The 22868-nt window shown below is 41.5% G+C and overlaps 1 protein-coding gene across 2 annotated transcripts in view; it reads right to left on the bottom strand.

The window, feature by feature from the left end:
• Positions 1-3317: 3317 nt before the first annotated feature.
• kcnq5a (potassium voltage-gated channel, KQT-like subfamily, member 5a) overlaps positions 3318-22868 on the bottom strand; it is a 111721-nt gene continuing 92170 nt past the window's right edge. The window contains exons 10-15 of one of the 2 annotated variants that reach the window (XM_024424849.2): positions 21053-21288; positions 19330-19438; positions 16005-16136; positions 12574-12700; positions 9270-9459; positions 3318-6261 (exon numbers count right to left, since the gene is read on the bottom strand). In XM_024424849.2, the coding sequence (XP_024280617.1) occupies positions 6227-6261; positions 9270-9459; positions 12574-12700; positions 16005-16136; positions 19330-19438; positions 21053-21288 (829 nt within the window). In that variant the 3' untranslated portion in view covers positions 3318-6226. Of the gene's footprint in view, positions 6262-7112; positions 9460-12573; positions 12701-16004; positions 16137-19329; positions 19439-21052; positions 21289-22868 lie in introns of those variants that run through there. The other variant, XM_024424848.2, reaches the window with a different exon arrangement.

Below are 22868 nucleotides of genomic sequence, written 5' to 3'. Positions count from 1 at the left end.
AAATGCACATGGGTAATAGCATCCTTCATTTTTTACATTTATTTAAATTTGTGGGCTGTTGCAGTTTTGCAAATTGTTATTTATTTTTCTTTGATATGGTGCAATATTCTATTATGCTGTTCAGATTGTATTAATTTTGAATGGTTAGATTTATATGCACTTTTTATATACATTAAAAAGTTATACTATAAATGCAAATGTTAATAGCATTCTTTTTCATAACAAACCTATGCATTTTTAAATACATTGTGGTTAAGGTAGAGTATGATTTTAATAATTTAATTAGAATTGTTTTAACACCAATCATAGTCAAACTATCGCAAACTGTTTGACTTGAAAAAATAGAGCCGTTTGGGAGCCAAAAGACCCGGCTCCTTTTGGTGAGCTGAGCCGAACGACCCAGGTCACTGAAAAGAGCCTGAATGCCCATCACTAATCCACTGAACACCCCTCCAACTCGTAATTACTAGTGGGGAAACTCTTCTAACATCCCTGAGCTCCAACTTCTCACACATACTGACTTCACCTACTAAGGAAATTACCTCAATAATAGTATGTTCGGCAGGTGTTAAGTTAAATAAAATAATAATAAAACAATCGGCAGGTGGGTGTGGCTTGAAGCAATGAGTGACGTATTTAAAGGGCAGCAGTGTATTTTGAACCCACAAACCAACCCCTCCTTGTTTTTCAACTGGTCGTTCAGTACAATTCTGTTTCCGTTTAATTGAACATTCCACCCGTTTTTTTTGTGCTGAACGCAGCTCTTTGAGGACTTCAAGTTAGGAGTCATGCTGCATTTATAACAAAGTGGGAAGGTGTTATTTACCACATATGATTGGGAAAAATTTACTTGAACCCCCCTCAAACTCGTATTTTCTAGTGGAAAACTTATTTATCATCCCTGAGCTCCGACGTCTTCCACATGCTGACCTTTGACGTCACCTACCTAGTTTGTTTACAAGCATGATAGCTGTACTTTTAGTTCATGGATGACACAGCTTGTTTTTTTAGCCAGTCAGCGTTTCTTAACAAGTTCATAGCTCATGAATGCATCCAACTGGTATTTATGACTTCACAACTGGTAATTACCACCTTCCCACTTGGTTTTTGAAAGCAACATGAACCAGACTTAGAGGAGCTTCCTCTTACACAGACATTTTAGCATAGTAGGGCATAGGCGGTAGTATCAAAGATGGGGGTGTATATTGATTGGTGTATATAGGAGAATCACCCTCCATCACCCACATTTGACCTTCTAATCCAATGGGTTTTGAGAAGGAGGCGAGGAAAGAGGAAGCGAGGAATCAAAGAAATGTAATTGAGATTCTTCCTATGGCTCTGCCTCTCCTCTCTTGTAGGCTATTATCTATATTGAACAAATAAATAAGCGCGACATGTTACAATTTCAAAGATTTTACTGAGTTACACTTCATAGAAGGAAATCAGACAATTGAAATAAATGAATTAGGCCCTAATGGCCTGGGAGGGCATAGGCCACCCCCTGCGGAGCCAGCCCAGCCAATCAGAATTCGTTTTTCCCCACAAAAGGGCTTAATTACAGACAGAAATACTCCTCAGCACCCTTCCTCCCCCTCCTCAGATGATCCCGCAGGTGAAAAAAATGGATGTGGAGGTCCTGGACAGGCATGGTTATAAGCTGTCTGTGGTTGTGAGGCCGGTTGGATGTACTGACAAATTCTCAAAAACAATGCCTTTGGTAGAGAAATTTCTCTGGCAACAGCTCTGTTGGACATTCTTGCAGTCAACATGCTAATTGCACGCTCCCTGAAACTTGACATCTGTGGCATTGTGCTGTGTGACAAAACTGCATATTTTAGAGTTGCCTTTTATTGTCCTTGGCACAAGGTACACCTGTTTTATTTCAGCTCATGAGAAATGGAACCAACACTTTACATGTTGCATTTCTATTTTTGTTCAGTATACTTAAAGTGACAGCTCTGTCCAAGGTACTTCTCAGACAGCCCATACTTGGCTGCACAGCTTTCTGTAGGCTGCAGAAAGATCTGGCCTTTGTGAGTTGAGTGCCCTGTGTAGGGTTGTAAAGGGAGTGTATATTACTGGTAACTTTCTAAGTTTACCAGTAAACTACCAGAATTTTTGTAACTTTCAAGGATTTTATGTCATTTTTATCACAGGACATCTAGTGGCTTTTTGAGTAATTCAGATTATCACAGGTGTCATTAATTATCTCTGGCCCTCTTACAAAATAGTAAAATAAGATGATTTTAAAATCAAAACTGTAAACATTATCCTAAATACAACTCATCAACTTAGTGAATACCATTGGTGTTTAATATGAGAGTTTCAACATGAAATATCCTTTATATTTTGTTCACACTTTTATTTATTTAACTATGTCAATGTCAATGTCATGCCAAACTTTGAAAAAGTAAATAGTTGGAAGAGATGCAGAGTTATCTATTTGTTAATTGTCTTACTTTTTATTTGCATTGTTGGGAAGGGGATGGTAAAGGAGCATTTCACGGGAAAGTATTACACTTTCTGTATTTGGTGCATGTGACAAATAAAAATGCATTTGATTTGATTCCTCATTAACCTTATGGTCTATCATCTAGAAACCCATGGACAATATGGACACAGATATAACAAATTAATACTTTATATGAATACATTTGTAAAAGTTAATCAAGTGTAAATTACCAGAATTACCATAGATTGCCATAGATTACCTGCTAATTACTAACATTACCGGAAATAACTTTTGTCAACTACCAGTAGTTTTGCAATCCTAGCCCTAAGCCTCTTTTTATAGTGCAACTTGGTGTGGTTATACAGTATTTCATTCAAGACATCCAGACCAAAAAATACTTTCATGTTTGTAGTTTATTGATGTATAATATTACAATTCATTTTGTATTTCTCCTCCACAGAGATCTTGTAACCTCTGTTATGTGCACTTTAATACATTAATTTGAAAGAATTAGGAATGTTAACATTATCAACCATGTATTTTCAAGGGCAATTCTGCCGTATTCATTATCTCCAGCACCAAAACAGTATCTACATACACTGAGTGTACAAAACATTAGAAACACCTTCCTAATATTGAGTTCCACCCCCCTTTGTCTTCAGAACAGCCTCAATTGGTAGGGGCATGGACTCTACACCGTGTCGATAGCGTTCCACAAGGATGCTGGCCTATGTTGACTCCAATGCTTCCCACAGTTGTGTCAAGTTGGCTGGATGTCTATTGGGTGGTGGACCATTCTTGATACACATGGGAAACTGTTGAGTGTGAAAAACCTTGCCACATTGCAGTTCTTGGCACACTCAAATTGGTGCGCTTGGCACTTACTACCATACCCCGTTCAAAGGCACTTAAATCTTTTGTCTTGCCGATTCACCCTCTGAATGGCACACATACACAATCCATGTCTCAATTGTCTGAAGGTTTAAAAATCATTCTTTACAATTATCCTGTCTTCTCCAGCTTCAAGGGAATTATCACTTTTATACAAGGAGTTACCAACATATTCAAATAATGATTGACATATTGTCATAAAAAACATTATTTTGATAAATGAATTCATATTATTTCATTCTGCCACGAGATATAGTCCCGACACAAATCTAAGGTTACTACACAAGGCTGGTCATTCGATCTATTGGTTCGGTTGCCAGAGACACGACCCAGTCGTTATATCTTTTTGTTCTGCATCCATGGACGCAACTCTGTAGTTAGTTCTAAATGTTCCATTGCCGTACTGGCTGGCAACGTTCTTAATCCTTGTTTGATAGCTAGCCAACTACGGCTAACTACGGCCAGAATAACAGCAAAGTGGCTACATTTGCTGTTATTTGTTTAAACTGTTTTCTAGTGACATTTATTTAGATACATCCATAACAATGAGCTAATGATGCGCGATTTCGCCTGACATAGAAAATGTGCTCTCTAGTTAGGACATTGTTGATCATAGGAGCTAGCCAACAATACAGCTAACAGAATCACTTCAGTCTGAAGCTAGAAAGACTGCAGACTAGCTGTTCTTCAACTTCATTTAGTTTGTCCTGTTTTCTGTTGACATTTCTTTGTATATATTCATAAAAATGATACCAGCTGATTCATGATTTCGACTGGCTAAGAAAATCTGTCTGTCTGTCTGGTCCCGACATGTTCATTACTACAGGACAGCTGGAGATAAATTTCAATATTGAAACAATGTTGCAAATGTCGGGGCAGACAGACTGCACAGTTTATACAAATCTCTGCCGTTGAAAACCAAATGATAGTCTAAAAGAAATGGGAGATAATGTCTAGATGCTTTTTATAGTAGAGATCAAGTTTATAAATTGCCTGGCTGGGTTGATGAGACAGTGGATTGCGCAGTGAGAGTAAATAGATATTTCAAAGTCATAGAGTTAGCCGGTGGTAACTTGTGGAATAGACGCGGCTGGAATGTGGTTTTAACCAATCAGCATCCAGGATTAGACCCACCCATTGTATAATAGTACATATTTTGAAGCATGCATCAATGCAAGCTTCAACTGAAAGAATTGAAAGTATGCAAAGAAATATGACGCAGCCACGTAAAAATGACGGCCATTATTTAAGCTGAAGCGAGAGAAAATACACTGACTTCGGAATGAAATGTTGCCTCTTCCCATCTCATATGTTGCCTGACTACAATATTTTATCTTGATATGTTAATAAATACATGCTGTGTTAATGTTTACCTGCCTACGTACCATAGATCGCAAACCCATAATAAGTCAATAGGGCTATCTGGCTAGCTACTACTTTTAGCTAGCCAGATAGCCATGAAGAATAGTTAGCTAGCTACCCATGAAGAATTGACAAATATCTTGCGTAATATTAATTTGAGGTCATTTTTTGTTTAGTCTATTCTTGCCATTGTCCTGGCTGGATGAAGGTTCAGGGAATGGGGAAGTGAAGCATGAGGTAATACAGTAGGGGGAAGTGTGAGTGCTTCTCAAAACGTAATGTTTTATGCATTCTCCACACGCTCGTCCTCACAAGAACATACTCAAGAGAAAGCATTGGAGAATGCATTCAGAGCATGAGAGTGTGGAGCAAGGTAGTATGCATATTGAGAAACACCCTCAGTGTATGTGAAAATAGGCCGTTTCTATGATCTGTGGTTAAAAAGATAATGAGAAAAGTCCTTAAAACAGGGTAGGATTAAAAGTAAACAAAACTGTGATTTTCAAAACCTGCAATGAGTTTCTAGCCAGAGGGAGGGTATTTTCTTGCTCCCCACATCATCGCGAGTCTCATAGTGTTAGGGAATCACTGTTAAATAAATGTTTATTTTTGATGTTCGCATACTTTTTTACTTTATATATTTTTTCTAGAAAAGTGCCGTTTTCATATATGAAGATGATGTAATTGTGCTGGAGATAATGAAAATAAGGTTGAAAAGTGGTTGAATTGCCCTTTTAGGCCTGTTTTGGATAATAAATGACAGTACAAGTGATATAGAAGATGTACTGTAGTAGATTTGCAGCCATTAAAAGTGTGTTATCCAAGTTTCAGAAACTGAGCTTACACCTGTATGAGTTATTCTACGTAGCTAGGCACTGTAGCTACATATGCAGCCCAGTGGAGAAAAAATAACTATAATCATATTAAAATGCAAGAAAGGCACTGTTAAGCATTTACAGAATAAACTAAGGGAAATTAACCATTAATTAACCAGTAAATTTGATATAACTTCAGTCTGCAGACCAAGCATGACATTTCTTCAATGGAAGACTCCATACTCTATAGTTAACTAAGTGGATTCGATACTCAGCTTTCTTCCAATGGAGCTGACCTCTACAAGTACCTCCTGTCTGTCACATGATTATGTATCTGGAAAACATTTCATTACAGAGCATAAAACCACCAGTTTTGCAGGTTCCAAAGTCTCCAAACAATTGTGCTTTCAGTTGCGCATTTATCGTACCAACTCCGCTCAAACACTGCAGCCATAGTCATATAATATCCCATTTTAACACACAGCTATGTTGATTTTGCAGGTCACATACTGTATTAACATATATTATATACAGGTAACTGCCAAAATAAAGGAAACACCAACATAAAGTGTCTTAATAGGGCATTGGGCCACCACGAGCCACCAGAACAGCTTCAATGTGCCTTGGAATAGATTCTAATGTCTGGAACTCTATAATTTGGTGTTTTGTTGATGGTGGTGGAAAACGCTGTCTCAGGCGTCGCGTTTCAGAATCTCCCATAAGGGTTAATTGGGTTGAGATCTGTTGATTGAGAGAGAGACACACACACATGAAAATATACTACAGTTTACTATAGAATACTACAGTACTTACTATAGAAAATAATGATATAGTAAAATGTAGAATATTATATTACACAATGTAGTATCCCTCGATCATGTGTAGTACTTACTATAGAATGTTGTAGTATACTGTAGAATACTATAGTAAATACTACAGTATTATCCCGACAAAAAAATGTAGTAAATACTACACAAATACTACAGTAAGCTATAGTAAATACTACAGTATTTCCTTTGTATATACCCTGACCATTCCCCTACTCAATATCGCAATTTGTGCCACCCATAAGTGAGAAACCTACATGCCAAGTATAGACCATATATTGTGTTCCTTACAGGTTATGGAAAAGAGCAGAAGCTCTGAACTATCCGTTCAGACCCCAGTCCTACCTACCTACAGGTTATGCTAAATGTGCTCTTTTATTAGTTCTCCAGAAGGTTTCTTGAAGGAGAAAGCCTTCACTTCTATGTCAAAGATTATAATGCAATAACACTATAGTAAATACTACAGTAGTGTCAGCAAAAACACTACAGTATATTACAATCCGCAAAAAACACTACATTAATTACTATAGTATACACTAAAGTTTTCCTTTTACTACAGTTTTTACGCTATAGTTAACAGTAAATACTACAGTAAAGTCTGCAAAAACACTACAGTGAATATTATAGTATTTATACCAGAGTATACTATAGTATTTTTTAATGTGCGCACAAACACACACACCCTGTAATAAACCCCTTCTGCTACTTTGAGACCCCTCTTTCAAAGTCACTGAGATCTTCTAGCCATGGTAGCCAAAATAATGGGCAACTGGACATTTTTATACATGACCCTATGCATGATGGGATGTTAATTAACTCAGGAACCACACCTGTGTGAAATAGCCTTCTTTCAATGTACTTTGATTCCCTAATTTACTCAAGTGTTTTCTGTATTTTGGCATTCATCTGTACATATTGCATTCTACAGTGTAATTGTTAATCAGCTAAGCCAAGTGCACTTATGCACCATAAAATCAAATGTGTTGAACATAAGCTGTCATCGTTAACTCCACAGAAGACATTTAAGACTGTTGTGTCTGTCTCTTCTTCAAGAACAAAAAGGTGCAAAATAGAGGAAATCAAAATGGCTGACACAGTTTTGTGCATATTCTCATTCAAGAGCAGGCATCTGTGTTCAGGCTGAGTGGCAGTCAAACAGTGCTGCTGCCTGTGTACCACAAGGCAGTGGTACACATGAGCTGTAAGACAAGAAACCCTGCATTCTTTAGTGTTTATTGTGACCGACAACTGCAGTGTACCACAGCCTTGTTTCACTATCTACTGTATCACAGTCATAACTGATCTTATTTGGCTGCTGTTTGTCTTTCACTAAATGCCTATAAAAGTCCAAAACAATGAATCCTACTGGAGCACGCAATCAGCAAATTGGATTTGTTCAAAATCAAATGGCCTCACAAGATTGTACAATTTATTAGGAAAATAATTGACAAATTTACTTCAATAGGTTTATCTTCTTATGTTAATATCAAATTAATTATTGTATTATCTATTATTAAATGGTGAGCTTGTTAGGAATACTTGGGTAATAATAGCTGACTGCTCCAAATTGCCTCTCAAGGGTTTGGAAGATACATGAATGGAACATGCAGGTAAAAACAGGTGAGCTGTGGGCTTATGAGGTTGGACTCAGCCATCATAACTGTGGTTCCAAGGCTATCGAAGGGGCTCGGGGGCTTGAATGCTCTCGACCCTAAAGTGCAGTTTAGACATGCGGTGGTCATGCATAGTCGAGAGAGCAAACAGTACCACTATCTGACCAACCTCTCTTTTGTTCAATCTTCCACCCCCATCTCCCCTTCCCCTGTTAGTTTCTCAGCTTGTTGCTGTTTTAGGAAATAGTCCATGCAATGATATGCATGAGAGGACATCTTTTGTTGACACCTCAAACATCTTAAAAACAGAGTGAATCCTCTATGCTGGATGGTCGTATTAGTAATGTGTGTGTTGGGGGGAAGGGGTTATTTTATTCACTCCTATGGAATAGTTATTTTAGTCGTACATGGGGAGGCTGGTTGAGGGACTCTGCACTGTCCATTGTGGGGATGTGGGGTCCGGTCAAACTGCTTGAGGACCCCCCATCTTCAGACAGCAAGAGGTCCAAGCAGCCAGTACCGTCTGCTGTGGGATGGGACAGGAAGCCACTCTCCTGGGACAGGAAATCAAACTGGTCCACCTGCGGCTCCAGGTCACAGACAGTGATGAAAAGGTCTGTTTCACGCCAGTTGCTAACGTCGGGGTTGCCTTGGGAGCCATCTCTGGAACTGCTACTGTTGCCGAGGGGGGAGGACAGGTTGGGGGGGTTGTCTGCAGATGGCTGGGTAAGGTTGTGTGCTGACCAGGACTTCCCCAGCCCCTGTCTCTGCTCAGAGGGTACCCCCTCACATCCAGAGGAGAGCAGCAGCAAGGGGTCCACCTCCAGGCTCAAGTGCCTCCTCCAGGGGCCCTCTTCCCTCAAGTGGGGCTTCCCCCTCAGCTGCACACTGCTCTGGGCATGTTCCCCCTCTCTGTCCTCCTCTCCATCGTCCACACTGGAGCCCACCATCACAGAGGGGCCTGAGCTCTCCTCCAGCCTACCCCTTCGAGGAGCATCTGGGGTGGGGCAGAGGGGGCGTCTGTGCTGGGGGCCAGTGGTGGGCAGCTGGAGGGTGGCGGCACCAGCAGATGGTGGAGGGGGCAGGAGGTTAGGGAAATGCACTCGCCTGGGGAAACTACTGGGGGTGGCGAGGAGCGGGTATGGGCTATCAGGGAGCAGGAAGGGCATGGGTGTGGGGGATGCGGTGGAGGCAGGGTAGGGGGGGGGGCAGGTGTTGAGGGTGAGCTCGCTGGGGGCCAGTATGAGCTGGAGGCCCCTGGAGAGATGGTCACCTGTTGTTGACCGGGACATACCCCCACCCCCCTCACCTGGATGCCCTCTTACACACTCCCCTCCCAGGTGGGGGCCAGAGGGCAGGTCTTTGCTGAGGATGGAGCTCTGGTAGTCGGATGTCTGGTGCTCCAGCTCGAAAAGGGGCAGGGAGGAGATGGTGAGGGCAGACGAGCCCTGCCTGTACACATCTAGCAGAGAGTCCAGCTTTGACTCTATGGACGTCACCTGGGGGACGGGGGGTGACAGTTAAAAGCAACAAGGGTTCACTGTGCAAGTGACAAACACACACTATAGACAATGAACAAAAATATAAACGCAACAAGCAACAGTTCATATAAGGAAATCAGTCAATTGAAATTAATGAATTAGGTCCTAATCTAAGGATTTCACATGACTTGGAATACAGATATGCATCTGTTGGTCACAGATACCTTAAAAAAAAGTAGGGGCGTGGATCAGAAATCCAGTCAGCATCTGGTGTGACCACCATTTACCTCATGCAGCGCTACACATCTACTTCGAATACAGTTGATCAGGCTGTTGATTGTGGCCTGTGGAATGTTCTCCCACTCTTCAATGGCTGTGCGAAATTGCTGGATATTGGCGGGAACTGGAACACGTTGTCGTACACGTCAATACAGAGCATCCCAAAAATGCTCAATGGGAGATTTGTCTGGTGAGTATGCAGGCCATGGAGGAACTGGGACATTTTCAACTTCCAGGAAGTATGTACAGACACTTGCAACATGGGGCAGTGCATTGTCATGCAGAAAAATGAGGTGATGGCGGCGGATGATAGGCACGACAATGCTCCTCAGGATTTCATCACGGTATCTCTGTGCATTCAAATTGCCATCAATAAAATGCAATTGTGTTTGTTGTCCGTAGCTTATGCTTGCCCATACCATGACCCCACCACCATCATGGGGCACTCTGTTCACAATGTTGACATCAGCAAACCGCTTGCCCACACGAAGCCATACACACTGTCTGCCATATGTACAGTATATACTGTAGCCTAGTCAAGGCCATTCTATTCAACTATTGCTGTATGTATACTATTCTATATACGTATTATACAGATATACTACATATTCTATCCACATACTGTCTATAATGTCTATGCATCCCATCATATATACAGGTATATACAGTACCAGTCAAAAGTTTTGACACACCTACTCATTCCAGGGTTTTTCTTTATTTTTTACTATCTTCTACATTGTAGAATAATAGTGAAGACATCAAAACTATGAAATAACACATATGGATTCATTTTTCTAACCAAAAAACAAATCAAAATATACTTTATATGTGAGATTCTTCAAAGTAGCCACCCTTCGCCTTGATGACAGCTTTGCAAACACTTGGCATTCTCTCAACCAGCTTCATGAGGTACTCACCTGGAATGCATTTAAATTAACAGGTGTGCCATGTTAAAAGTTCATTTGTGGAATTTCTTTCCTTCTTAATGCGTTTGAGCCAATCAGTTGTGTTGTGACAAGGTAGGGCTGGTATTCAGAAGATAGCCCTATTTGGTAAAATACCAAGTCATTTTATGATATCAGCTCAAATAAGCAAAGAGAAACGACAGTCCATCATTACTTTACCTTGAAGGTCAGCCAGTCCAGAACATTTCAATAACTTTGAAAGTTTCTTCAAGTGCAGTCGCAAGAACCATAAAGTGCTATGATGAAACTGGCTCTCTTCTGAGGACCGACCCAGGAAAGGAAGAACCAGAGTTACCTCTGCTGCAAAGGACAAGTTCATTAGAGTTACCAGCCTCAGAAATTGAAGCCCAAATAAATGTTTCACAGAGTTCAAGTAACAGACACCTCTCAACATCAACTGTTCAGAGGTGACTGCGTGAATCAGGCCTTCATGGTCAAATTTCTGCAAAGAAACAACTGCTAAAGGACACCAATAAGATAAAGAGACTTGCTTGGGCCAAGAAACAAGAGCAATGGACATTAGACCGGTGGAAATCTGTCTTTGGTCTGATGAGTCCAAATTTGAGATTTTTGGGCCAGACCGTGTCTTTGTGAGATGCAGAGTAGGTGAACGGATGATCTCCGCATGTGTGGTTCTCACCATGAAGCATGGAGGTGGTGGTGTGATGGTGTGGGTTGCTTCGCTGGTTACACTGTCTGTGATTTATTTTGAATTCAAGGCACACTTAACCAGCATGACTACCACAGCATTCTGCAGCGATCCCATCTGGTGTGCTCTTAGTGGGACTATCATTTGTTTTTCAACAGGACAATGACCCAACACACCTCCAGGCTGTATAAGGGCTATTTGACCAAGAAGGAGAGTGATGGAGTGCTGTATCAGATGACCTGGCCTCCACAATCACCCAACCTCAACGCAATTGAGATGGTTTGGGATGAGAGTGAAGGAAAAGCAGCCAACAAGTTCTCAGCATATGTGGGAACTCCTTCAATTCTGATGGAAAAGCATTCCAGGTGAAGCTGGTTGAGAGAATGCCAAGAGTGTGCAAAGCTGTCATCAAGGCAAAGGGTGGCTACTTTTAAGAATCTAAAATATATTTTGATTTGTTTAACACTTTTTTGGCTACTACATGATTCCATATGTGCTATTTCATAGTTCTGATGTCTTCACTATTATTCTACAATGTAGAAAATAGTAAAAATACGAAAAACCCTTGAATGAGTAGGTGTGTCCAAACTTTTGTCGTTGTCCAAACTCATCGAAAGTGAGCATTTGTCCACTGAAGTCAGTTACGAACTGCAGTCAGGTCAAGACCCTGATGAGGACCACGATCATGCAGATGAGCTTCCCTGAGACGATTTCTGACAGTTTGTGCAGAAATTCTTCCATTGTGTAAACCCGCAGTTTCATCAGCTGTCTGGGTGGCTGGTCTCAGAGGATCCCACAGGTGAAGAAGCTGGATGTGGAGGTCCTAAGCTGGGGTGGTTACATGTGGTCTGCGGTTGTGATATCAGTTGGACATACTGACAAATTCTCAAACAAAACGTTGGAGACGGCTTATGGTGGTGAAATGAACATTAAATTCTCTGGAAACAGCTCTTTTGGACATTCCTGCTGTCAGCATTTGGCATTGTGCTGTGTGACAAAACTGCACATTTTAGAGTGGCCTATTATTGTCCCAAGCACATGGTGCACCTGTGAATAATGATCGTGCTGTTTTATCTGCTTCTTGATATGCCACACCTGTCAGGTTCATGGATTATCTTTGTAAAAGAGAAATGCTCACAAAAATTCTGGGATATTTTTTTTCAGCTCATGAAACATAGGACCAACACTTTACATGTTGCGTTTATATTTTTGTTCAGTATAATTTGCTCAAACGCTCACCTGTCTCTCCACTTTACACACACGTCCCAGCATACTCATGTCCTCCAGTGTGTCCCCATCAGGGTGAAGCTTGTCCCTGATCTTTTTGTCCATGGGGATCTGGCCCTTACCCAGTATCTGATCCACCCTATGATACACACATTTCTTTGAATTAAACACAAATAGTGGACTTTGATAGCCAGTTGGTACATTATATTTTGACATGGGTCAGACAGGTGGTTTTACGTGTGAAGTTTCACATGTACTTTTTCCTTTCTTGACAAAAATAATTCCCCACATGTGGCATTTCTTTCACACGTAAATTTTCTCACTTCCAGCTACATCTGGTCGCCCATTCAGGGCCGCACCAGAATGCGCTCAGCTGTCTCCCACCAATTCTGGCGCATTCATTGTTTCATTGTGTGAATTGTTTTTCCTTTGATTGTTTATTTGTTTGATCAATTCCCAATAACTTGTGTCACCAGTAGGCCTAGAAAATGTACAGTTAAACCCCCATAATTTGGTTATATGAATTTCTGCTAATGCATGTTTTACTTATGCTACAGTCATTTACGTTTTGTTTTATTTCATAACCACTACTAGTTTTGTAAAAAAATAAATATGTATTTTGTATTTTGTTTGGAGTGCTCCATGTGAGCAATGAGCACGTGTCTGGTTTTCTGTTTCCTGATCATGTTGAGCGAGCACGTGCACCTGAGCACAAAGAAGTAGGCCGACTTGGCCTGCTGCATGCAAAAGTAGGAAAGTGCCCGATTGGCAATGTCTGATTTCTGATTGTCATAACTCATCACATCCACCACTAATAAGCTAAGCTCAGTCCTTTTTTCTTCACCTCACACAGAAAGTCAATGAAGTAGTTTTTTTAACATCCATTGCTAATGATAGTTCCTCAGTATATGAAAAATATTTCCAAAACTCCCAGTTTTGCTTGATATTGACCATCCATGATATCAATATTATAGTTTTAACTATGTTTTTAGGCTATATGGTGTTTAAAAAAATAAAAACATTAAACAAATTCAAATTGTACTTTGTTTACAAACATTGGAGTAAAACAAGCTTATATTTTGGGTTCTGGTGGGCTACAACATGAGGTATTTATTTACAAGTTATATAAAACAAAATCAATGGGTACATGTAATTAATTTATATATCCAAAAATGGATGTAGCAACTAAGGATTGCCCCTTTAACAGGCAGTGACCTTCATACAGAAAAACTATGTCGCCATTTGAAAGTGATCCATTAACCATTAGCAAAGAAATATTCTGTCCACTGTTCCGCAAATGTCCCGCATAACCATGCCCTTGTCCCACATTGTGGCTTTTTAAATGTGGTCACCCTGTTTCCACCGGTGGAAACATTGCTACTGCAACATGTTAACAAAACAATTTCAAATCAGGAGAATAACATTATTTCACATGGGAAAGTGAGATTTTCACATGTGGAGTTTTCTTACAAGTGAAACTGAAAATTAGATTTTCACTCTCACATGTGGAATTTCAAGTTGTGCAAAAACGATGACATGTAAAAATCTAATCTGCAGTTTCACATGTGAAATTAAACACACATTCACATGTAAAAACTGCAAATTTGACATGTGTTTTTTTGTGAGGGCAGGCTATAGTTAAAACACAATCACACAGTGTTTCTAAACTACAGTTTAAATCAACTACAATGCAATCTACAGTGCATGATAAAAAACAACAATCTGCACCAACTAGTAACTACAGCCATTCTCTTTGTTCACAAAATATCCATGTTGAGAGCAGAGGAGACTGGTAGGAGGAGCAATAGGAGGATAGGCTCATTGCAATGGCTGGAATGGAATTCATGGAACAGAGTTGAACATGTAGTTTCCATATGTTTGATGTGTTTGATACTATTCCATACCAGCCATTACAATGGGCCCACCCTCCTATAGCTCATCCAACCAGCCTCCTCTGGTTGACAAAATCCTTAGTCATTAGCCAATCCTTTGAAGGAGGAAAAGTCTGTTAGTAAAGATACAGCAGCAGCTGTCAATCTATGTCCCCGAAGCACAGCAACATGCAAAAGATTTGAAACAGACCACACATTCATAACAGCTTTTCTTCTACCACACGCTTGGCGAGATGCTACACACGTAACATCTACTAGTTGAATGCGTCCATTGGTTAGAAAGCATGTGTCATCAGGGAGTCCAAAGCTCCTACAACTGGGTTGCTTCAGTGAAAGCAGTGTCTCCTTTCTAGTCAATATACAGAACTATGGTGATCGAAATCAAAAGATCTAAAAGTAACTGGATAGTGTAAGCAATATGATGGAAACTCTTCTAGTCCCATTGGAAGCCTGCAGGTTGTGCCATCACCATTTCACCTTTAAACCTATCCCGTCTCTGTGGATCTAGAAACACAGGCTTTGTGCTCCCTGATGAACACATGGATATAGCACCATCTCCTTTCAAGCTCTGTCTTCTGTGTGAGGGACCGGGGACAGGGTGGAGTTGGGGGTAGTGGCTAGGGGGTTTATGTTATTAGGGGTTGGTGTTGGGGGTTGGGGGGGGGGGTTGTCTAACCCTGGGGACTTCATCCCTGGGGCGGACTTCCTCCTGGCCTGGCTGTAATATAAGTGCAGGGAGGGGGAGGACATGTTCCTGGGTTTGCTGCTCAGGGTGTGGCCCACTCCAGTGTCCAGTCTGTATGAGAGAGACATGGGGTCAAATACAACACACACACGCACGCACGCACACACATTCAGACTCTTGAAGCGAAGCAAAAAAGGACAACTACAGGCACCACGTACCCGCTACAATTACATTCTCCAAAACAGACTAACTACTAGAATCCACTAGTAGATTCCACTCTATTAATCAGTAAAAGTACACAATGTAATGCCACATCTAACAGGATTATATCACTGATGTAACCGAAGTCAACAATCCAAACTCCTGAAATGATATGGTTGGTTAGTCTCAGACAATAACGCAATGCAAGAGTCTACAGTCACACATAGAGACGCATGAGATGTCTACAATTTGGGGGGGTGAGTGTGTGTGTATACACACAGACGCAAACACACACGTTAATGAAGTGGAGAAGGTGAACATACGTATATAGAAAGGTGTGTGAGTGTGTGTGTTTCAGTGTCTGTGTCTGCTTGTGTGTGTATTGTGTACACTCTTAGAAAAAAAGGGTTCCAAAAGGGTTCCTCGGCTGTCCCCATAGGAGAACCATTTTTGGTTCCCGGGAGAACATTTTTTGTTTCCACGTAGAACCCTTTTGGGTTCCATGTAGAACCCTCTGTGGAAAGGTTCCTAAATGAAACCCAAAGGATGCTACCTGGAACCCAAAAAGGGTTCTTCAAAGGGTTCTCCTATGGGCACAGCTGAAGAACCCTTTTAGGTTCTAGATAGCTCCTTTTTTTCTAAGAGTGTGAATCTGTGCATCTCACCTAGTTTGTAGACTCTTGATTCTGCAGAGCATATCCAGGTGTCCTGCAGAGTACTGCTCTATCACATCCTTCACATCGTATGGACGCAGAGTCTCCTTAAACTTCTTCTTTGCTACATGAAACTTCATGATCCTGAGTGGAAAAGTAGGGGGAATCACACAGAGATCCGTCAATGTTCTACCTGTCATCTCTTAGTCAGCCACTAGAGGGTAACAACAGCTTAACTATGCATAACCCTGTATGTTGGCAAGAAGCTGACAGCTACTGTAGCCTTTATTTATGTATTTAAACTTTTTTTTAAAAACAGGATCAGCTTTAAAAAACATATTTCTCAGTTTATTTGATCAGTTTTGAGATACAAAAACAAGAAGTGATGAAAAGAACTGATTGTAACTTTAAAAAAAAAAGAAGTAATCTTTATTTAACTCGGCAAGTCAGTTAAGAACAAATTCTTATTTACAATAATGGCCTACCAAAAGGCAAAAGGCCTCCTGCGAGACCAGGGGGTGGGATTAAAAATTAAATAAAAATATAGGACAAAACACACATCAAGTCAAGAGAGACACCGCAACACTACATAAAGAGACACCTAAGACAGCAACGTAGCATGGCAGCAACACATGACAACACAGCATGGTAGCAACACAAAACACGGTACAAACATTATTGGGCACAGACAACAGCACAAAGGGCAAGAAGGTAGGAGGAGAGAGAGGAGAGGAGAGAGAAGGAGAGAACAATACATCACGTGAAGCAGTCACACCTGTTGTTGCTTTAAAACAAATGATTAGGCTAATAATAAATAAATCATCTTTATTATTTTTAAACTGGATTAATATCATACATTGTAAATTCCATCACATTTACATTATATATTATTATTATTATTTAAAAACTTCCCATTGTTCACCTCCTCCTCCTTTCGTTTCGATGGTTCATCTCCTTTTCATTTGCATTCTAATTTGTTTAAAAACTTATTCACCAGGTGTTGGAACTGGTTCGGTGAACAAAACCGAAAACCGGAAAATATTTACATTTAGTTAGGGATACTATAGTTATCACATTTCACATTGGATTGTTAACTACATAAAGGTCAAATGTGTTTTTAATTTGTGTGCCACTCCGCACACACAAGCTTGTTAGCTAGCTAGCTTCTCTGGTCCAGCGTTAATCCAACTCTGAAGTTCAAAGACATTCAAAGTTCCTCCATAAGAAGCTGTTCCTGCGTAGATATAATTCTGTGGGCCTAATTCAGATAATGCATGTCATCACAAAATGCCCAGCGCTTCAAGCCAAGCCTCCTCATTCACTCTCTCCCAACCTGCAAAATGTTAGTTGCATCTCGTGCTCTACACTTGTCTTTCCATCACGAATACAAACAACTCTCTGCGCTACAGCTTGCCTGCTCCATAGCAAGCTGCCATATCTGCACTGCATAATTCATTAGGTCATTTAATGTTGAGCTAAATGTTTTTTAAAAAACGGATGATTTCAGAGGTTTAAAAAGAAACAGAAAGGAATGATAAACAGGTATTTTTGGGGGGTTTGAGCCGGTTCAGAACATTATTTGGCTGGTCAGAACAGTGGGACGGATGGTTCTGTTCAGAACTAAACGACTGGAAAATAACTTTGGTTCCAACCCCTGGCCTTTACCTTTTATTTTCAGAGCATCAGTTAAGAAAATATTACTCAAATACTTTCACAAGAACATTATGAAACCTTAGCTCATGTCATCAAAACCTGCCTGAGCTATTTTGAAACCAAACCACACTAGAATTATATTACCCCTCAACCTTAATGTACTGTACAAGTACAACTACTGCAGGGTAAATAATATTGATGCAGGTAAGTAGATCTACAGTTGGTTCATTCTGACCCTCTGATGGCTTCAGAATGGCTCCAGTTGCTCATGATCCTCACTGTATAAATGGAAACCATAAGGACAGATGAGCTGCTGCAATAATAGTTCTGACTGAGAGGGTGTCAACCCGACACCCTGGGAAAGCCAGGGGCATGTCTCCACTCCCGTTGCCCATTGAGGGGGCCTGCTGAGCGGGCAGGCTGGGCCAGGGGAGAGGGGGTCCTCTAGAGCAACAACCTGGTGTTAGGAATTGGGGTGTTGGCAGCCAATCAAAATAGCACATCTTCAGACACCGTCAGAGAGAGGTGAGGGAGAGGGGGAGGTAAAGGAAAATGGAGAGTGGGAGGGAGGGAGGGAGGGAGAGAGAGAGTGAGAGAGAGAGAGAGAGAAGAGGTAGTAAAAAAGAGAGTGAGAGGTGGTGAGTGAGGGAGAGGGGGGAGGAGAGGGAGAGACAGTACCATTAGGGTGGCCACATTAGTAAACAGAGACACGTTGCTGGTGCGAGAGTGAGTAACTGGACAGCTGTAACAAAAAACACATCCCCCAAAACTGTACTCCCTGACCTCTCACTGGGTAAACAGAATCCCCTGAAGCACCACAGAGCCTCACAGCAGTAGGCTGTGGACTGACAGAGACTAACAGCGAAAACACCTGCCTGGTCAGGCAGATAACCACAGTACTGTAGTATCCACAGGTCTTGCCCTGTGAGAGTATGTGAACGATCGGGCTAGAACAACATACAGGAGGTCCATGCTCTGGATCTGGATCTAAGAACCTGGAAGGCTCAGATATACAGTATATTCTTACAATATATGTCTATGTTTACGATTGTTGTAGTGTATGCATTCGCTATGTACACTGTTTACAACAGCCATGTCCTGAACAAAATAGAAAGAACGTTTTATAAAGGATTGTGTAAGAAAACACACGTCTACATAGAGATTTCTATAGAGATATAGATACATCAGATTCTATTCATCACATGCTTCATAAACAACAGGTGTGGACTAACAATGAAATTCTTACTTACGGGCCCTTACCAATAATGCAGAGAGAAAGAAAATAGAGAAGTAATAGAAAAGTAAAATGCTATTACATTCACTCTGTTGCACCCATTATTAGAAGCCTTCCTCCACTTATCAGCCTCCACTGCTATATACAAGGAGTACCAGTACAGAGTCGATGTGCAGGGGTACGAGGTAATTGAGGTAGATATGTACATACAACTAGGAATAAAGGGACAGATAGTAAACAGTAGCAACATCGTATGCGGTGAGTCAAAGAAGTTAGTGCAACAAGGGTCAATGCAGATAGTCCGGGTAGCTATTTGATTAACTGTTTAATGAACTTTTTAGCAGTGTTATGGCTTGGGGGTAGAAGCTGTTCAGCGTTCTGTTTGCAGACTTGGTGCATCGGTATTGCTTGCCGTGGTAGCAGAGGGAACCGTCTATGATAAGCACTCACCTGACAGCTCTGATGACAGCCTTCTGTGCAGCTGTTATGTCCTCCATGGTGACATCACAGTGGCAGCCCCTGTCGTCGAAAGTGTCATCATTCCCCATTCCTGTGTCCACTGAGATACAGAAAGAGGGGTTGTGTCATAGCCCGCTAGTCAGCTTCCAATTGGCTCTTTAAACCCCTCACCGTTGCATCTCTTCCCCAGGTCATAATTACAAAAGAGAATGCATTCTAAATAAAAGGTGTCCATATAATTCATCCTTCCTTACAGACTTCAGCTCCAAGCTGAAACTCCACAATATAATATTTCAAAATAAGTTGGTAGCTTTCCATTTTCTCCCCAAATGAAAATAGGATCTCTAGGAATGGTCAATAATTGTCTACTCAGCTGTATGCATGATGGGCGAATGACGCATACATCATTTAGCCAATAATATGAGAGTAGTCCGTTTCTCAGGTCAGATTTATTTTTAATAGGATAAGTGTACCGAAGAGCACAGATAAAGAGCATAGATATACAGGGGAGAGGCGGGGTGACAGAAACAGGGAACTGCTCTGACAAGCTCTTCCCCCCCTCTATTAGAAGGTTACATACAGCTTGAATTCTCTTTACAGTTGAGGTTTATACACTGAGCATACAAAACATTAAGAACACCTGCTCTTTCCATGACATAGACTGACCAGGTGAATCCAGGTGAAAGCGACGATCCCTTTTTGATGTCACTTGTTAAATCCACTTAAATAGTCAGGGGGCTGGAACATAATTCAAAATCATTTGTAGACTGCAAATTGACCTCTAGAATCCCAAACAGATATGTTGGACTAAAACATGATCATTTCAAACCTTGCTTACATTTCTATACAATCACGTATCTCTCTATTATGCGTGGGAATACTTGGGAACAGATTTCATTAATTAAAATCAATTGGAGCTGATTTCCTGGTGTTTAGTATTTTATGTCCAACAATGAAAATTGAAAAAAAAGTTACAAAAAAAATATGATTATTTTTTGCTCAGAAAACTTGGGGTGCCAAATAGGTACGGGGGCACCGTCGGTGGAGTAGAGACGCCAAGCAGCCCGGGGTACTTTTGTGACACGTGCAGATGGACACAGACAGAAATTGCAACATGGTGAAGAGATGGGGTACACGTAATCATACACTCACACATAGAGGTGCAAAACACATACACAGACAGACATATACTGAGTGTATAAAACATTAAGAACACCTGCTGTTTTCATGACAGACTGACCAGGTGAATCCAGGTGAAAGCTATGATGCCTTATTGACGTCACTTGTTAAATCTAACTTCAATCAGTGTAGATGGAGGGGAGGAGACAGGTTAAAGACAATTTATTGTCTATGTGTAAGGACAACCAGCCAACTTGACACAACTGTTGGAGGCATTGGAGTCAACATGGGCCAGCACACTTTCGGCACCTGGTAGAGTTCATGCCCCAACGAATTGAGGCTGTTCTGAGGGCAAAAGTCAGGGGTGCAACTAAATATCCTAATGTTTGGTATATGGCAGTGGACTGGAACTCCATATGTCATGTTGGAGGATATTGCAACTTCTGTGGATTGCAAGTCTTGACTCATTAATCTACCATTGTAACAAAAAAAATCACATACCGTATACACACGTACATACACACGCATGCACACCCATTCATGTAACCCCCCCCTCCCACACACACACACAGAGGCACACATCCTCTCCACTCACCTTCGGATGGCGAGGTGCGTGATTGGCTCTTAAGGCGTAAGGAGGGTCTAAAGCGGGTGCGGTCATTGAAGCTCCAGCTCTTCTGCACCTTGGCAGGGCTGCTGCGCATCTCAGTGCCTGCCACATTGATGCCCGGGGAACAGCGCCGATCGTTGTTGATGGACGTCTGGCGGCTCTTCATGCTCTGGCCGCGTGGGCTTGCCATACGTACCCGCTCCTTAAAGCTCAACTTAGTACTAAAGAGAGAGACAGAAAGACAGTGAGAGAGAGAGCAAAGCCTCTTATTATGCATTCCCCCTGAGAGAGACATGTGTGCAGACAGAGTGTAGTCACAGTGTAGTGCACTGTCCTTTTCTCAAACATTACAAACATGCTTACCTCATCCACAATACACTCAGAGTACCCCATCTACTCTCTAAGACAGTGGTCCCTGGTCCCCTGGTCCCGAGGAGATATAGGGTGTGCAGGCTTTTGCTCCAGCCTAGCTGACTAAACTCCACGATTTATGAACAATGTTGTGTGTAATTGCAAGCTATTCTTTGGGTTATGAAATCAGCAGTTTATGATTAAAATGTTATGTGATGTCGGAGCTCCAATCCGCCCAACCTAGTCGACGCTCAACTCAATCGTAAATCGCGGAGTTGAGTTTAATCAGCTAACGCCAGCCCAACACTGAAGGAGCTGAATCAGCTGGGCAGAAACAAAAGCCTAAACTCTTTGAAAAGAAGTTGCTACCTAAAACCATAAAGGGTTATTCAATTGTCTCCATATGAGAACCCTCTGAAAAGCACTCTTTTGTTTCCTAGTGGAACCCACCACTAATACAAGATTAAACAGTGCCTTTGGAAAGTATTCAGACCCCTTGACTTTTCCCACATTTTGTTACATTACATCCTTATTCTAAGGCTGTAATGTAACAATCAATCTACACACAATACCCCATAATGACAACGCAAAATCAGGTTTTTTGAAATTCTTGAAACCGAAAATAGTACATTTACATAAGTATTCAGACCCTTCACTCAGTACTTTGTTTAAGCAGGTTTCAGGTTGGATGAGGAGTGATGCTGCACAGCTATTTTCAGGTCTCTCCATAGATGTTTGATTGGGTTCAAGTCCGGGCACTGGCTGGGCCACACAAGGACATTCAGAAACTTGTCCCAAAGCTACTCCTGTGTAGTCTGGGCTGTGTGCTTAGGGTCGTTGTCCTATTGGAAGGTGAACCTTTGACCCAATCTGAGGTCCTGAGCACTCTGGAGCAGGTTTTCATCAAGAATCCTTTCATCTTTACCTCAAGCCTGACTAGTCTCCCAGTCCATGCTGCTGAAAACATCACCACAGCATGATGCTGCCACCACCATGCTTCACCGTAGGGATGGTGCCAGGTTTCCTCGAGATGTGACGCTTGGCATTCAGGCCAAATAGTTCAATCTTGGTTTCATCAGATCTTGTTTCTCCTGGTTTGAGAGTCTTTAGGTGCCACTTTTGGCAGAAGTGGGCTGTCATATGCCTTTTACTGAGGAGTGGCTTCCATCTGGTCACTCTACCAGAAAGGCCTGAGTGGTGGAGTGCTGCAGAGATGGTTGTCCTTCTGGAAGGTTCTCCCATCTCCACAGGAACTCTGGAGCTCTATCAGAGTGAACATCGGTTCTTGGTCACCTCCCTGACCAAGGCCCTTCTCCCCCGATTGCTCAGTTTCGCCAGGCGGCCAGCTCTAGGAAGAGTCTTGATGGTTCCAAACTTCTTCCATTTAAGAATGATGGAGGCAACTGTGTTCTTGGGGACCTTCAATGCTGCAGATATTTTTTGGTACCCT

The sequence above is a fragment of the Oncorhynchus tshawytscha genome, linkage group LG06 (genome assembly GCF_018296145.1).
Source record: "Oncorhynchus tshawytscha isolate Ot180627B linkage group LG06, Otsh_v2.0, whole genome shotgun sequence".
NCBI lineage: Eukaryota > Metazoa > Chordata > Actinopteri > Salmoniformes > Salmonidae > Oncorhynchus > Oncorhynchus tshawytscha.
This window is presented reverse-complemented; position numbering and strand designations above follow the sequence as displayed.